Source organism: Haliaeetus albicilla, chromosome Z (genome assembly GCF_947461875.1).
Source record: "Haliaeetus albicilla chromosome Z, bHalAlb1.1, whole genome shotgun sequence".
NCBI classification, from domain to species: Eukaryota; Metazoa; Chordata; class Aves; order Accipitriformes; family Accipitridae; genus Haliaeetus; species Haliaeetus albicilla.
In genome coordinates this window covers 38,653,363-38,672,205 of record NC_091516.1, presented here as the reverse complement: position 1 = coordinate 38,672,205, position 18,843 = coordinate 38,653,363, and the positions used below count along the sequence as shown (strand labels likewise).

At 38.2% G+C, this 18,843-nt stretch overlaps 1 protein-coding gene across 3 annotated transcripts in view; it reads left to right on the top strand.

Annotated features, from left to right (window-relative positions):
- Positions 1 to 18,843, top strand: part of SLC27A6 (solute carrier family 27 member 6) — a 46,899-nt gene that overhangs the window by 20,610 nt on the left and 7,446 nt on the right. Inside the window, exons 5-6 of one of the 3 annotated variants that reach the window (XM_069777644.1) lie at positions 3,989 to 4,180; positions 18,124 to 18,214. In XM_069777644.1, coding sequence (XP_069633745.1) covers positions 3,989 to 4,180; positions 18,124 to 18,214 — 283 coding nt within the window. Of the gene's footprint in view, positions 1 to 3,985; positions 4,181 to 18,123; positions 18,215 to 18,843 lie in introns of all 3 variants that reach the window. The other 2 variants (XM_069777643.1, XM_069777646.1) reach the window with 2 other exon arrangements.

The window sequence follows — 18,843 nt, the reverse complement described above, 5'->3', positions numbered from 1 at the left end:
GATGAAAAATCCCAGGTATGTGGTATTTAGTGTAATAAGGCAGATCTTGACTTGTCAATTGATTACTATACAAATGAAACAAGCACTCAAAATGGAGAAACAGTGTGTCAGAAACTGATTTATGATGTATGCAGATATTTAGTATACGGTTCAAAGATCTTAGCAGAAGGAACTGAAGAAAAGTCCAGGTGTAAACTAAGAACAGTTCTTGCTTATTAATGCTTCAAAAAGGCATTGAAAAAAATATTTAATCTTTACTGTTAGAAATAAGTGGTTATAGACTGAATCCCAATTTTATTTCAGAATCACTCTGTAGGAAAATAAAATCACAGTGCAGGAAAATAAGAAATAGACATTTTTTAAAACCTCAGAAAGATGTTCTAACATTCTGTTATTCTAAATTCTGTCTTCCTAATTATCTATAGAGAACTATTAATCACATTCAGAAACACAAAGCATGAGCAAATTATCACAGGACACACATTATTTGAATTTATTTGTGATAGTTGACCAGGGCAAGGCACTGGAGTCCTTCATAAATGAGATATTGTGAAGAAATACAGCTTTTAGTGAAGGAAGTGTTAATTAAGTAGTATGCTAAGAATACAGTAGTATGCAGCAGGCTAAGAATACGCTTGCAGACAATTGCTGCATACCGACTGTTGCAGGGTAACTGGCTGACATGCCACAGCTTGTTCAGGTGTCAGGAACAGCACAGGGATAGCACAGCTTATCTCCCAGAAGAGATGTGTACTAGGTGACTCCTTGGAATTCCTCCTACTACTATCATTCTATCTACTGTACCGAAGGGAAGCTAGTTGATGAAATGCTGTCTCAATATGGCAGAAATTCAAAGTATGACTGTTTGATACCATAGCCTGTTTAAAGCATAAGTTCCTGCATATTTATTTCCGTTTTCATACATTAGGACACCCTAAGTGTGCATCACTCAACCATGTTTCTAGAATTTGTTGGAATTATCATCCCTTTTCTTTCCCTTCTCTTATTTATTGCATTTTATTTACTGCATAAGTTTTTGGTCATGGTACCCATGGATACCAACATGCCTGCCCTACAGTTGGACTCTGGCAGTGATTGGGACAATAATACAAATGGTGAATACGTAGATCAAGTCATGAAAAAGCTGATAAAATGGCTAACTCCATTTTATTTACTGTGATGACATCATACACCTTCTTTGTATTTTTGCAAAAGGGCTGAATGCCTTAAGAGAATACTTCCTAAAGTGAGATAGTCATACATCGTATTGTTGATAGGTGTTAACATTGCAAGTACAGTAGAATGCTGAGCTGTCAGGTTTACTCTGCGTCTTTTCCACTAGAGAAACAACTTTGTGCTGTAGTAATATAAACCAGCTAAAATCACATGAGGAATTGAAAGTATTGATGTAACTGCACTTATAAATGATGCTGTATTTGTCCTTTTGAAGAAAATCCATAATCCATGTAGGCCAATGTTTTCTAGTTCATCCTAATTTGTGTCTTTTCAGCAAACAGCCATCAATGCTTTTATTTTTCTTGAAGTATAAATAATAGAAGCAAACTGACCTGCTTATTAACTTGGTCCGTAGAGATTTTGAATGTTCCTAGCCTGATGAATGACCCAGTTAATTAGTGTGTGTATATATATGCACATATTTGTCTCTTCTGTTCATTGTGCAACAAAGGATTACTGCGAAAGAATCTCTTGGACTATTTTTCCTATCTTAGCAGAGGCAGTACATTTGAATAATTCAGTGGTGTCAGCAAGGGGTAACTGCAGTTCAGTTACCGACACATTAATTTCAGTTTAACAATGAAACTGTAGGGAAAATAACCTACTTTGAAAAGTTTTAAGTTGAACTGACTGGAATATTATAAAGATGGTGGACAGTTTTCTGGGGGAAGAAAAAGAATTAGAAGCTTCCCTAACAAAGTTCAAAGTAGCACTGAAACACTTTCTCTTAAAAAAAATGAATACTTTTGTTGTTCATTGATGGTATAGTGATTTTGAATGTGTAATATAACAGACCTTATTATTTCAGATATATGAATATCTACACTGTTGCATTGTGATACTGCATCTGAAGTTGAAAAAACAAGCCACACCAAAAATTACATCTATGGGCAATTTTTAGACACTTTGTTGCAGGCTACGGCCACGGGCAGTTTCATTGTACTATGATGTAATGCAGCACTTCTTAATAATGATTTAGCGTGAAGTCAGTGAAGTATGTGCTTGTGTGTTTAGAAATGACTTTTCTATCTAAAGTAAGTAGGAGAGAAGAAGGGAAAAGAGAAGAATTGGGTTGTTGTAAAAACAGAATGGTTAGTGACTGAGGGAGGCTGGTGAGTGATGTAGGTTTGAGGTAAAATAGCAGGATTGTAGTCTGCCAAGAGCTGTCTGCATCTAGTGAAATAGGTGAGTTTCTTGCTGAATCATCCCAGCAAGAGAACTTAATTTCCAGAAGAAAGACTGTGAAAGTCAATAAAGTAATTTATCTTTCTATGAGTTACTGGTTTTGAAGAAGGAAGAAGAAAACTTACTTAGTCTTTGTGATTTAGAGGAGGAACTTAAAACTTCACTGCTTGCAGTTTTTGTTACAGAAGTGAGAATTCATGATCCTCATGAAAAATTGAGTTTGGCCAAAGCATAAGCCTCAGAGGAACACTCCTGTCTATGTACTCAGCAGAAGCTTCACTTGGTTTTAACATCTGAAATATATAAAGATTCCTGTTTCAGTCAGCTGACCAGATCTCTTTGCAGAAATAATTTGCTGTGATTTTATGCCAGATTAAAGGTGCTAAAATGCATTTTCACTATAAAGACATACCTAATTCATACTGGATTATAGTTGGGAGGGGAAAAGAAAACTAGAATAGAAGAACAGAAAATAGAGACTATCTGCTTTCTTTAGTATATGTATGTGGATGTGTGTGTATACATATATATACACACACACACACATACATATATAAAGAGTGTGAATATGTGGATATATGCGCATATGTATAGAGGTTTTTGTATACGTTTGTGTAAGTGTACATATATAGAGGTATATACAGACAGTGTTGCAGTACCAGAGTGCTATGCAGTTTTAAATGTATGGGGTAAGGAACTGTACCTATATTTATTTTGTGCTGTCTCACTCCTGGGGCATTCTGTATTGCTACTTGCAATGATTAAAAAGGGAGTCTTATTTTAATGTCAGTGTAACTAAAAAAAACAAACAACAAAACCAAACAACATTTTAGACTTTTTGCCTTCTGATACTTCAACTTCAATCTGATTGTGTTTTAAAGGTGCTCCATGCAATCACAAGTTTGGGGAATGTATTCATAAAATTAGAGAGTCTCACTGAACTGGATGAACGCATACTATTGTTTTTCTTGTAATGAAACATGGAAGCTGACAACAGTAAAGACTCAAGATCACCAAGAAGTAATGTATTCCAAGTAACATTGAACAAAGCCTTGCAAGTCTTAATATTGAAAGAAATACAGAAGATGACTTGTATGCAGTGTGTGGGAATGAACAGATATTACAAATGTGTGAAATCTGATTGTTTCTTATAACCAGTCTGAAGACACAAGAAAGTAACTATTAATGTCTGCTGACTTTAATCCCTTGACAGAAATAATTCCTGCATTTCTCTGTTCTTCCCAGTTTTCTAATTCCTCTGAGTGGAAACAGGCTGAGATGATACAACTTTTAAAATATGGAAGCATTTATATAAATTAATGCAGCCTTTATTCAGGAAATAACTTGCTTGTTCAACAAGGTAATAGGTTTTTGATTGCAGTTTTCTACACTCTACCTGTAGAAGAGCTATGCAGCTTTCTTCAACTTCTTAACTGTTGGGGGGTTTTTTGTTGTTTATACTTGATGTATTTAAAGAAGGTAGATTTTCCCCACGATATATGCAACAATCAAATACAGTTATCAGTATATTATATTTTAAATTATTTTTTTCTTTTCTTAACAGAAGGAAGGAGAAAAAAATCACAAGGTCCGACTAGCAGTTGGGAATGGAGTAAGAAATGATGTATGGAGAGAATTTTTAAATAGATTTGGTGCTGTTAAAATCTGTGAGTTTTATGGTGCTACTGAAGGAAACATTTGTTTCATGAACCACACAGGAAAAATTGGATCTGTTGGACGCACCAATTTCTTTTATAAGGTGACTATTTATTTACATTGTACTTTGTAAATAGGAGTACTGAAGGTAAATGTGTTTCTCAGTTTGACCACAGGACATGGGGCTGCAGTCGTTAAGTCCAAGGTAAATTTTCTAACTTAGTTATTGCAAGTTTAATTGACCCTCTGTAAAGTAGTGGCTGCCAAAGTATTGCAGATAGTGCTTAGCACCCAACCCAGTTATACTTTCAGCAGTAGTACTTGGATTTTTCTTGAAGTTCACAAGAGTCAAAAAAGACCTTGCCTCTCTTCTGACAGTTGAGTAAGTTCCAAGTATCATTTCAAACCTCTACTATATTAAAGGACAAAAGAGGAAGTTGGATTTGTTTTAATACCTAAGAACTCATAATCTGTGAAATAAACATACAAGTGTCCTGTTCTGACTTACTTAGCGTTCTATGGATTATATTTAGAGCTGTTTTCAAAGAGTGTATTTATATCACATATTACTATGTAAATATTTGGCATAAATAGGAATTAATAGTAATTAAAATAAAGTAACATATAGGCAGATATAACTTTAACAGATATTTTATACCTAGGTGCAATTAAACATAAGCAACTCAAACTACTCTACAGCTAGTCTGTATCATTATTCAGAAATCTCAAAGATAACACAATACAAATATAATCACTGTTGAGTAATTGTGACAGACAATACTTGCCAAGGGCATTTAATTTAAAAATTCTATGCCCTTTTATCTACCAAGTCTGCTATATTTATTTGGTTTGTACTAGGTTACTAAAACTAGAAAAAACATACCTTTTTTTCATTGCTTATTCAATAGTCTCTGGTTTTTACTTCACCAGCTTTGACAATGGAGGTTATATGTCTTGGGAAAGAGGAATCCATATTATTTATATCACGTATGGTGGCTTTTCCTTCATCCTTCTGAGTAAATGAAGAAGAATTTATCTCAGCTTGAAATTCACAGATAGGTTTTTCCCTTTGCATCCTATTAATACCATCTCTTAAATGGTTTGAGAAGTCAGTAAGTAACGTGTTCCAAGCTTTAGCTAACAATATGAAAGATTATTTGGCAAGGCTTTCTAGCAAGGAGACTAGATATTTAGCATTTTGTTGTTATATACACCACTTTTTAATCTTCTTGAAATAAATAGGACTACACACATTGCCTAGAATTTGCAAATTAACTGAGATATGTATCTAAACTGAGATACCTATCTATATATACAAATCCTGCTGACTTAAGTGGCATTTGTCCTCCTGAGGAATAGTAAAATGTCCTGACAAAACTTTTTTTCAGAGAATGATGTAAAAATATTGTTTGGAAATGTATCAGAGCTATCTTCTGATGACATGCAAATAGGTTTCTAGGCAGCATATGTTCCAGGGTCCACTACTTCAATACAGCATCACCCCATTATGATCACTGCAGACTACTTTACAACTTGGGGCCAGAGGAATTCTTCATTTCTGGGATAGGAACCCAGACTGCAGGGAGGAACCTGGAAACACTCAGAAAAACACCACAAGAGCTAGTGTGTTTTTCAGAAACTGTTGAGAGCTCAGGAATTGAAGCAGACCGACTCTGCTAATTCTCTATTCTACATGACTGATGCTCTGTAGCATGCGTGGTGGACATCTGGTGCTGATGGATGGCTCTAGAAGGGTACAGATCCACTACAGGAAATCTGGAATCTGGAATTTAGGGAGCAGAAGGTGAACCAGGAACCTTAGAGCTGATGTTAATTTTTGTTTCAGAGCTTTCTAAGCCACATGCTTTAATTATTTTAAACCATTTTTTTTAATCTTATGAAATTTTACATTTGTTCCAAACCTGAGTAAACTTGTTTTTTAGTATTTCAGAACTTTTAGACAGAGTTTTGTCATAAGTCATTAACCTTTTGGAAATACCATTTAAAGGTTACAGCAGGTAAAGGATTAGACTTGAAATTACCTATTTATTGGTTTAATTATCTGTGGTTTTAATCAAGTAGTGTGGGGCTTTTGGATGTATTAATAGTGGCACTCCATGTGTCAATAACATATGCTGTTTGTGTTTCCAAAAGGAAGATTAGTATTTTGGGGTTTTTTGCACATGAAATGTGCTACTTTTTCCTCTTTAATGATTGGACTTATGATTTGAGTTAGTCACTGCAGATTAGGAGAAAAAATAGTTCATGCAAACTGCAGTTAAAAACTAAACGCAGTTGTAACTGAATACTTGATCTCACTAGTCTCCTTTTCTATAATTTATATACTATTCCAAGTTGGAACTGTTATTGTCTATGGAAATATCAGTATAGTCTGCTAAGATAATTATGGATTGTCCCTTGCTTACTCAGTATGAATATGGAAAGACCATAAGATATTTTATGAACCGGAAAAAGCCATTCATTCCATTTGGCTTGGCTTGAAATCAATTTTACGCTGTCTTTTTCAATGCTCTCATTTCCCTAGAAATAAATCTACAGTAAGTCTTCAGTTATTTCTGTGGTTTCTGTCATAAGGAAAGTAGCTGAAGCACATTATTTGTGAGCAGGCTCAAGGTTTAGTTACTACTATTCTCCAAGGGGCCTGAGGTGTATTGGCTCCCAACCTTTTCCCCAATTTGGCATTCTATGACTGTAGAGTTTGAGGGAAGAATGAAGGTTGTCACTTGAAAACCAGATTCAGTGCAGAGACCAGCTACCTCGCCTTGGTTACATGGGCATGTTATGTCTAGCCAGGTCAGTGGGTGGATTATATGACCCATTTTATGTGGAAATAGAACTGCCCCAAATCTCTTCCAAATCAAGGAGGTTTCAGAGACTACTCCAAAGCTCCTGTTGGAGCTTTTTTATAAGCAACATGTTTTGATCCAGAGCATTTATGGTTGTGCAACATACACAGTCTCTCTCTCTGAAAGAATTTGTGTCAGTGGAACAACGTGACATAGTAATAATAGTACAGTCATTATATGTCTCAAATTAACAATTCTGCAATCTGTTAACTACTGGGGCTCTGCTTCTATCACCGGTGCAGTTCTGCTGGATGGCAGTTCCATCAGTCTGCTTCATGACATTGTTTGCAGGAGCAGCTAGCTCCCTCGTATGCTGAAGCAGAGTAGTGTTGACATGAACAAGGGTTTAGTTATAGTGCAGTTTCAGAAAAGTCTAGAAGAGATTAAGAGAGAGAAGGAATGTTGAAAATACCATGAGGCATGCATTTTAGTGATGTTCTTTTTTTAAAAAAAAGTACATATTTGAACAAATACTTATGTTTGGGGACCTTTTATATGTGTTTTTGATTAGTCCACTATCTGTGAGTATTGTGACACAAGCCATGTATTTTAATGCCATGGATAAATTAGTTTTGACTTACTTCAGGAATTTGTTGTGTTTTTTTTAAAATACATTTTACAGCTTACAGATTATTAAACAATGCATTCAGAAGTGTAGCTTTTGTGTTTGTTTTACTTCAGTCTGAATGACATCTACTGGACATCTAGCAATATGTAAAGGAGAGCAGCTTTATTTCTCATTTGCTGACCCATGAATGATCTGAAGTTGGAAAGGGAGACTGTCTCCTGGAAAGCAGAAGATGCCACAGACAAGGCCTAGCCATCCAATTCCTAATTTTTTTTGTTTCTTCAAAGAAATGCTACAACAACTTTTGAAACATTATTCTCTTGACACATGGGATGATATGAGGAGATACCCTTAGACATACTCTCTAGGGATTTCCTAAACACCTATTTCTTAAACTGGGAATAGAAAGAAAGAGAACTGAGAAAGGGGAAAAGAGGCTCGTGGGTTCATGTATGTGATACAGTAAAGGAGAAGGAAGAAACTTACGCTCTTTTCACTGACATAATCACACAATTGGAATGAAGTAAATACAGTATAAAACCCCATACATACATATATTGAAAGTATAGTTGGAGTAATAGCAGATAGGTTCAAAGTATAATATTTTTAGCAGGGAAAAAGGAAAAGAAATAGGAAGGCATTTCTGTTGTAGGTAATGGCAATGGCACAGTTTCTAAAGGTGAAATGCAGACAGAAGTTAAAATTTTAAAAGACAAATTGAGGTCTCAGAATGAATAAAGTAACTTTTCTGTCAGTAACTGCCAACGGTTGGGGACAAATACTTGGGATAAATATCAACATTCTACATAACACATTAATTTTCATAAATAATTTGGAAGACGAGTTAATAAACAGATGATTGTTAAAGCAGTTGCCAGACATCCAAGAGGCCACTGTGTGTGAGAATTTAACTCAAAGCAGTGCTCTTGTTTGCACTTTTTTATTTTCACACTATACTCTTTATGTAAGAGGGATTGGTCCATGTGCTTGAATGCATCACTGTGGTATATGAATAAATCCTTCAGTAAGGATGTTCACATAGAGTCAACGAACAGGAAAGTAGAAGTCTCTGAATAGCTTTTTAGCTTGTAAAACTTAAAATGTTTTACAAAGAAAGTAGTGTGTAGATTAACATAGTAATATAATAAATTACTGCTTAATATTTACACCTGGCATATATATGTGTGTAGTTCATGATTGATTTTATTATATATGACATACATTATGTGTGTATTTATGTAAATGTGATATGGGAAAAATCTGTAAGACTCTCAGTTGTGTCTATGAAATATACATATAAATCTCTTTCTTACACTGAAATAAATTCTGAGTGATGGCAGAGAACATGCAATGAGAGAGTGGGACTAATGAGGTCCAAGGAAGCTTGTAAGAAGGGCTAAATATAACCCATGGCAAGTACACCTGAAAAAACAGCATGTAAAAAAAAATATTCCAAACTTTATTTATAAACGTATTTTTTCATTATTTTAAGCATAAGTATTCCAACTATTACAGAAATCTAAATCTCTCTTACTCAAAACTATATGGATCAAAATCAGCTTTGAGTTGAGAAACACTTAAATGTAATAAAAAATCATAAATAATTTCAACATATAAAATACTTTGTCTTTCACACAGCAACTCAGAATTAGTATTATGCACTTTTTTCATGCAGTCACAGAACTTAAGTGGCAGAAGAGATACTTTTTAGTTTAAAAGTAACCAAAGTTAGGTTTAAGCAAATCTTAAGACCCTGGAAAACTGGATTCACAGGTGGAACATTGGCATGTGTTAATCCAAGCCATGGAAGCTCTTAAATTCATTGGCCAATGAAAATTATTGTTTCTGCTCTTTGGACTAGTTTTGTGCTAAAATAATCTGAGATACTTCAAGTGTATTCCAAGGTGGTTTATTATAATATGTGGTGATTCAGTTAATATCAAGCATAGCTTTAAAAGGGGTTTTTTTTGGTTGTGTTTACTTCGGCTAAACAAAATTATGCAGAGGAATTATACATCTACTATTTATGGCATAAATAAGGCATTACAAGTATAATTTTAAACCATTTATAAGATATGATGATGCTATGCACCAGATTTCTTTTTTCCTTACATTTCACTTTTTTAAGATGCTTGGAACTAAATCTAGTAAATGTAATGCTTTGTTTTATAAACAGATATTCTAGAGAATTCAACACTATCTCTCCCTAAAACAATTAACTAAATAAAAAGCAATAGCTTGTGATCTTTGTTCTCTGATGAAGGTTCTGTGAACATTCACTATAACTTGAAACTTTAGGCATTTCAAAACTACTTGCAAAATAATATTTAAACTCACATATTTCTAGTCAATTAAAAAAAAAGGGTGGTGGAGGGAATGCTGTTATTAGATAACATCCAGGCAGCATAGTAACAGACAATAATGTTGCATTTTAACTCATTTTAAGTTTCAGCTAGATAAATGATGCTTTTTGTTTGGTACATTTATGTGGTGCTTTAGGGAGTAAAATGTAGATTAAAATGATGAATGCTGCATGCAGTACTCTGTGAAAATAATATGGTAATGCTTCAACATCTCAGGCCCTCTTTTCCAATAGATTTTAAATAATGAGATAAAACAAATGTAAGCCTGTACCCAGACTAAATGCTTTTCTCTGGAGCTTTCATTTTCTAGTATTTAATATGAAAAGAAAGCTGTTTGCACTGAATGTATATTGGCATAGTTTCATTATGCATGTCTAATGCACTATGTGGTGTTTTCTCCTTTTAATTATGTATTTTCATGACATTTCAAAAAGCTAACTGGAATAGGCATAGTTAATACTCTAAAGTTGCAGGCACTGAAAAATGCATGCAGCAACATAAATAGTAGAAGTATCAACAGTTTTTAGATCATCTCAGATACTAAATTAAAGTTTCTGAGTATTTATAACAAAATGATGCATCATACAGACTAATATGTTGATAAGCTACAGCTGTTGAGGTCTGAAGGAATGAACAGATAAAAATGGATCTGAACAGGGTACACTGCTATTCTAATCAAACACAAAAATATCAGAATAACATTTCATTTTATACCATTTCATTCTTATTATTTATATTATTCATTGCATTTGGTCTGTCATATGAAACCTATCAAAGTAGTAAGTGTCAATGTAAAAAAGAAAGTGAAAAAGAAGAGCAATTAAATGTAGATGGCCAAAAGAAAAGAGTCTAAGAAAAAATGACTTGTGTATTATGAATACTTCCCATTCTGTTCATCAAGAATAATACAGTTATTTTCAAATTAAGGTCAACTTTTTGGCTCTCAAATTCTTCACTTTGGTAAATGCTATAGTCTGTAGTTATTAAAAAAATTACCCTTCACTTTATGCAAAAAGTGTCCAATTCTTGGATAATGACTTGCTTTTGCATGCTATTACCTTGTTGCTTTGAACAATTGTTAAAAATATCTTTTTGTTTCAGACTTAGGGTAGAAGGAAAACACAGTGGTGAAAATTGAAAAGACTCAGTGAAATAAGTTTGTACATATGAGGCTGAAATTGTGTGCTTGGTGTTTGATTCAAGTTGCTATTTATTCAGACTTCCTTGAAAACAAAATTATGTGGTGTAGCTACAGCAACATTTCAAATTAGGATAACATAACTGCCGCGCTTTCCCGTCGCGACAATCTAGGAGAAACGACGCATCGCCAGGGTCTCGCCCTGGGGAGAAACGGACCAACACAGATACTGTGGATCAAGCGATTTCTCCATTTATTTGCTGCGTAACACTTGGTTATATACCATAGCCATGCACAAGCCATCTACCGATTGGTTAACATGTGCTGTTCACGCGCCTAAAGCAATAGTTCGATTGGATAAGGTCTTCTGATCACGCGAATGATTCCTCCTGTCTTTGTCTTGCCTGGTGTCCTGCTTTCGGTCACGTAGGCCCATCTTGTTTAGCTTTTTGTGCTTATTTCATCAAACTTTGTAGCAACAGTTAGCCTTCGCTGCGTCCTTGAGGCCTGCTGCTTGCAGGTGCCTCTGGCTCAGACTGAACAGCCCCGTCGCGTCTGTTGTTCACTATGTGTCTATTTTTCTAATTATCCCACAATTCCCCCTCCCTAAGCACAATTGAGTTAGACTTCATTTGCAACAGGTGAGTACAATACGTAGGCTTGCATAGTTTGCTTAACTATTCTATCTAGCATATTTTTCAAAAGCGCTAGAGCACAGGGAATGATCATACAGATAACAGCCAAAACACACAGACCCCCAACTATGGAAAGACCCCATTTTTTCAACCAGCCAAACCAATCCCCAGGAACATCTGGAAGACCTACTACCTTTATGGCGTCTTAGAGTTGTCGAATGATCTCAGCTTGTCGTCTGATGGTTCTCAGCGTGTCTGTGTTGTTTTTAAAGTCTAAACAACAAAATTCTGGAAAAACGGTGTTGTTCTGCTTACACCCTACATCAAATTGGGCCAATAAGAAATCTATGGGTGGAATTAATACCTGTAATTGATTCATAGTCGCTTCTTGAAGACTTGCTAATTCATCAATGGCTCGAGCAGTGGCATTTCCTTGTTTCAAAATCAGGCAGGCTAAAGCTTCTATGTTCATTCTGTTTACCCAAGGTCCTACTGGAGTAAGTGATGAAATCGTCAAATATAGAAAATCGGTGGGTAGACGAACTGCGGGATGACAGGAACCATCCAACTTCGCCATCTGCACACTTCTTCTTTCTCGATGTGTCACGTTGACCAAGTCTTTTTCCGTGGGTGCCCAGGCTTTCAGTAGCCCTATGGAACAGAGTCCTCCTTGCAACGACACGCAGATATCTTAGTCCTTATTGGTTCCTTGTACATCCGGTCGGATCCATTTGGCTGGTACCCATCTGGGTCCACTGTCTGTCTGGACACAGGCGTATCCTCACCCCCACTGTAAAATGGGTACTGGTCCTTGCCACTCCATTGTGACCGGATCTCGGTACCGAACTGGTGCTCCTACCGATCGGAAAAATGTCATTGTGCCACAGTGTGATGCTGAGATGGATCTGAATTACTCCGTGGCATATGATTTAATACCACGCAGGCCTTGGCTAACAGTTCATTTTGGTAGCTTTCAGGTACCTTCTCCCCCTCCCTAAGATGATCTAACTGCGCCTTCAGGGTTTGATGGGCTAACACTGATTGCTTGACAAATATGTCGTATGGTGGCCGTTGCGTTACTCTTGGTTTTGGCAGTGGGACAGATATAACTGCTACAGGTGTCTACAGTAACATGTAAATATTTCCGGGGTTTAAAAGGTTCATAGATGGTAATGTCTTGTTGTCAAATTTGATTTGGTTGTAGACCTCAAGGGTTAATTCCCCATGTCCAGGAGTTAGTTTGACGACAGTATGGACAAGAAGCAACTACTGCTCGAGCATCAGACAAGGGTAGCCGAAATTGCTTTGTTAGTGCCTTTGCCCCTTGATGAAAAAATTCATGAGAAAGTTTGGCTTGTTGTAAAATGGGAATACCTACCGATTGAATGAGGGTTCCTGCTGCTTTGTCTGCATGAGTATTTCCTTCTTTCCATCTGGTATCTGTGTGTGACTATTAATGTGTGCAAAGAATACAAGGCTTTGTCTTTTTTCTAAAACTGACAAGAGTTCCTGAGCAGGCCCAGTTCCTCTTGGCAAACTTTGTTTACATCGTTGTGTTAATCTATATACATATTCACTGTCTGTGACAGTGTTTAAAGGGGTGGTAGGCCAAATAGTTAGAGCGGTTAATACTGCATGTAGTTCCAAAAGTTGAACCGATCCTTGACTTTTCCAAGTTCTGGTATGCCATCGGTTGTCAGAAAACCAGGCCATAGCTGCCTGTTGGGTCGCTCCAGAGGCATCGGTGAATACTGTAAGGCCTTGGAGGGGTTTTTCTGAAATGGGTGTTTGTGGTTTAAAGGTCGACCATAAAAGGCTTTTAATGAGAGGGTCACCCCTAGCTGAGATAATTTGTCCCATGAATCCTGCTAAGGCTGCTTGCAAACACATATCAAACATTATTAATTGTTCAAAATTACGGGCACTGACAGATGTTGAAATAAATTTAGGATCTCTCCCAGATAACTGCTGCGTTCGCCGTCGTCCTCGAGAGATCGCATCTGCTAATGCCACTAAAAATTGTGGTGTGGCTTGTTTTGGATAACTGGTATATAGCCACAACAGAGGGCATACCCATGAACTAATAAATTGATATATCAGTCCGTTTGCTCCTTCTCGTTGCATGGTTATATGTAATTCTAGTGGGACTTCTGGGGTATAACAGTTGAGACTCCTGTGAGTTAGTTTAGTAGCTATTTGTTGTAACACAGCTTTTTGTGTACTTGTCAATGTTCGAGGAGCTGCGACATCTGGGGTTCCTGCTAAATCTGCTAACAAGGGTTGTAATTCCATGTGTGTAATAGGAATAAACTGTCTTAACCATTGCAGATTACCAGCCAGCACTTGTAGGTCATGTAGGGTTGATACTTGGTGTTCAATTTGCAGTTTTTGAGGCTGGACCACCCGCCTCTGAATGAGTGTACCCAAATATTTCACTGGAGCAGTTTTCTGTACCTTTTCAGGTGCTATTTCTAGACCGTGTTCTTCAAGAACTTGAATCAAGTGTTCTAAGGTTGTGTTAATGTTTCCCTCCCCACATAACAAAATATCACCCATATAATGGTACAGGACCCAATTCTGATGTGTATCTCAAAACAGATGCAACGCGCGAGAAACAAACCACTGACACAGTTGGGGAATTTTTCATCCCCTGTGGTAACACCGTCCAATGATAGCGTTGTACTGGTTCTTGATTGTTGATCGTCGGGATTGTCATTGCGAATCTGGGTTGATCATCTGGATGGAGTGGAATAGAAAAGAAACAGTCTTTTATGTCAATTACCGCGACTGGCCAGTCTTGGGGTAACATGGACGGCCAAGGCAGGCCTGGTTGTAAAGGTTCCATGTCCTCAAGAACAGTATTGACTGCCCTAAGGTCATGCAAAAGATGCCAGGCACCTGACTTCTTTTGGATGACAAAAACAGGACAATTCCATGGACTGGTGGTTGGGACCAAATGTCCTTTTTCTACTTCGTGCTGTACTAACAGCCGTAGCTGAGACAATTTCTCTTGAGGAAGGGGCCACTGGTCCACCCACACCGGCTGTTATTTGTTCGACTGCACAGTACAGCTGCAACCTCTGCAACCACAGGTGTCACTGCAGTTTGAGCCTCTGCTTCCAATACTCGTTTAATCATATCTGCTACTGAGGCTTTTGCTGGCAACTGCATTAAAATTTGCTTTGTTTGGTCATTTGCCTGAGTGCGAGCTAGCTCTTTTGCAAGAACAGGTTTAACCTCGTCCGGTATATCCGCCACCTCAACTGCCTTTTGCAAACGTTCTAAAAAATCCTGATATGGTTCATTAATTCTCTGAACAACCTTTGTATATGGTACTCTTTTCCTTTCAAACTTCCCGATTTTTGCAGATGCATTGCTGCCACAAGTTGAAGAAGCTGCTATCACCCGACCTCGCAATCCAGCCTGATTCTGCGGGGCCGCATGCTGTCTGGTCCCTACCAACTGCTCCATAGTGACTCCTGCCAAATCATGTCCTGGAGTAAGAGCATCTAACACAACTGCTTCTGCTTCCTCCTTAAATGCCTGCTCCCAAAGGCACATCAAAGGTGCCGTGAGTGCTGCACGCGCCAACTGTCTCGAGTCAAATGGTAACAACGGGTGAGTATAAATCACATCTAGCAGAGCTCGCGTCCTTGGGCCATTCAATCCATCATCTCTACAACTTATCTGCCATTCCTTCACCAACTTATAATCTAATGGTTGCCATCTCGGTCCATCGGGAGTAATTAACAACGGGCACACTAACGCTCCCCCTTCATCTGAAGGTTTGAAATCAACACCCTCTAAGACACACCTTTTGGCTATTAATTTCCAATCCGTAAACACTGGAGGCTGTGCTGCACGATCTACAACACCTTGAGCATGCTGCACTGTCTGTTCAATATTTGCTGCTAAATTTCTAAATTTCGCCAAAATCTCCGCTACCTCTGTGATCTGATTCTGTCCCGGTCTCGACACGACCTCCTCGTCCGAGTCTGGCAATGGAACTGCGTCCGCTTGTAACTTCCCTCTGACGCGACTTTCTTTTTCATTCGGATCCACCTCCGTCAAAGACATCGGTGGTGCACTAGGACCCGTGACTATACCACTCGCTGGCGGGGGCGGCCGCTACCGGCGGGACATGATCAGGCGGGTCCTCCGCCTCATGCGAAAACAACCCTGGCGGGGGAAGGGGTGGATATCCAAAAGGAAGATCCCCCGCTTGCCCGCGAGAAATTGGAAACGCCAATGCATCCGAAATACCCTCCGCCTTTCCCAGCCTCTCTCCCTGCTCCTTCGACACTTCCCCTGACACCTCCTGTTCACTTTCATTTTTCTTATCAGCTTGTAAATCTACCGAATTGACCTCTTCCCCTCGTAACGCCGCTGTAGCTGCCTTCGCCTCCCTCCCTTTCCTCAACACTGTCAACACTGAACCCAGAGCTTCGAGCTTATCTGTAGGTCCTTTTTTCCCACTCAGACACTCTTCCATTAACTCCTCGCGCGCAGCCTGCAGCCGCGACGCATCAAACAACTCTCCCGGCTTTACTATGAAGCCCCGTTGTGTCATCCGTTGGATGAGGTTCATGACTGGAGCCGTATGCACTCCACAGTCCACCTCCCTGCCTACCGCCTTTAATACCTGAATAATCGTTCCGATGGATGCCATTGTCACCGGCAGGGTCGCCCCGAAGGCTATCTTCTATCCGCCTGGCCAGGCACAACAAACACTCCGCGCACTCTGCGCACTCCGCTCCCGCAATCACGTCGCGCCCGCGATCACGTCGGGGTCACCACTTGCCGCGCTTTCCCGTCGCGACAATCTAGGAGAAACGACGCATCGCCAGGGTCTCGCTCTGGGGAGAAACAGACCAACACAGATACTGTGGATCAAGCGATTTCTCCGTTTATTTGCTGCGTAACACTTGGTTATATACCATAGCCATGCGCAAGCCATCTACCGATTGGTTAACATGTGCTGTTCACGCGCCTAAAGCAATAGTTCGATTGGATAAGGTCTTCTGATCACGCGAATGATTCCTCCTGTCTTTGTCTTGCCTGGTGTCCTGCTTTCGGTCACGTAGGCCCATCTTGTTTAGCTTTTTGTGCTTATTTCATCAAACTTTGTAGCAACAGTTAGCCTTCGCTGCGTCCTTGAGGCCTGCTGCTTGCAGGTGCCTCTGGCTCAGACTGAACAGCCCCATCGCGTCTCTTGTTCACTATGTGTCTATTTTTCTAATTATCCCACACATAATTATGCAACTCTTCATTCAGATTAGTTGCAGAACAGCAAAGGGCCTTATGTTTTAGCATCCTACTCTTTACTTCAGTCACTTTCATAACACCAGCCTTAAATTATATTGCATTCTTTATCGTGAAGAGTGCAGGTATATATTCACATGTTTTTTAAAATTGTTTTCTTTGCTTGTCAAGATTTTTCCAGGAGAAGATAGTCATATATCCTTGGCTTGAGTAGTTGTTATATAGATTGCTGATATACTTCTTTATGAAAAGGGAAATCTGAATCCCCATCTGGGCAAGCTAAAGCCTTAGGATAATAACTGCACACACAGTGGTCCATGTAGTATCAGGCATATGGTATCTGTCAATGTCTCTCAAAGGTCTAATTTGGATTTGTTTCACAGTAGAAAAATGAAGCGAAATAGGAGTCAGACCCTGTATGTTGGAGAAAAAAAGTATTGCAATTTCTAGTGTTGATAAGAATATCTTGCCTTCTCCTTCAGCTGACTCAGAGCCACATTCTCTTTGATCCTTATACAAGAGGAAGGTTAGTTGTAAAACTTAACTAGGAGGTCAGCTAGGTCAGCAGTGTCAAGACTCAAGGATTCACAGTATTTCAGAAAAATGCAAAACTAACTGTCATATATCCATGGAACATGCACAGCTACATAACCATGTCAAACAACATGGTATCCTTCTGCTGGTGCTCATGATAAGACTTTCCACCATACACCAGCCTGAGAAGGTTTGAGGGAAGAACTGAGTCTAGTTAAACAAGGGTAAAGCCCAACAGGAAGCAGGGTTTCCTTTGCAAGGAGATTTTGGTCTTTGTTTTCCCACTTGTTTTAGGTGCCAGAAGACCCCAAGAACACTTTTCATATCAGCCACCACCCTTAGATGTCAGTTAAATTCCAGATATGCTTCTGTTACCCTGACTCGTGTAGGCTCTTCCACTGGTATGTGGATCCCGTAACTTACTTGTAAGAAAATTTACAAAATTACGGTTCTGTGTCTTCAAGTATTTTTGAAAGTTACAAGATGATAAAAATGTTTTGGTGTTGCTTATCTCCCGGAAATGGTGTAAGTTTACATACAAAGTATTTTCAGTTTTAAATGAAACTACATTCTACTTTTAGATGAGCAAAACTGGAGTAAAGGTTTACCTGCTTATATTTGCTGCCACCAGATGTCACTGTGTAGATGAATAACTGATCACCCTTTTTCCCTTTTTTAGCTTTTTTTCCCATTTGATTTAATTAAGTATGATTTCCAAAAAGATGAACCAATTAGAAATAAGGATGGTTGGTGTGAAAAAGTTAAGAAAGGTAAGTATGTATTTTAATAGGTTATAACAGCCTTTTAATTGTAATACAAATACTCCAGAGAATTCTTTTAAGGAGCCTTGCTATTACATTACTGTACTATGCCAACATCAACTGTTACTCTTTGCTCTGACAAAAGCAGTATAATTTTTTATGTAAGACAGAACATTATTAAACATACCAGTGCTGACACCAGAAGAACTTAGGAGATCCTCGGATATATTCACAGAAGAGCAATGTTCAAAAGTGAGGATGTGATATTATCTCTGAATATGTAGATAATGACATCTGTGTTTTTTAAAGGAAGTTAACATAGTGAGATGGTTGCCTAAGAAATCTACAGGAAAGACTGGGGGATTAGAGCAAATGCTTTTTGGTGAGAAATTAAGTGTTCCTGACTAAGTGAGTTGATTAAGCTTATCAAATTTTTTTTTTTTTTAAAGATGTTGCTTGATTATAGCTGTCTTCAAAATACTTATCAAATATCTCGTATCTCTCAATTATACCTATATTCAAAGTGTTTATCAGATACTGAAGCATCTCTGTTGTACTGCAGGAAGGTAACAGCTGTAATTAATGCCTGGAAGCTGAAGCAAGAAACACTTATATCAAAGGTCAGGGAGGCAGCTTTA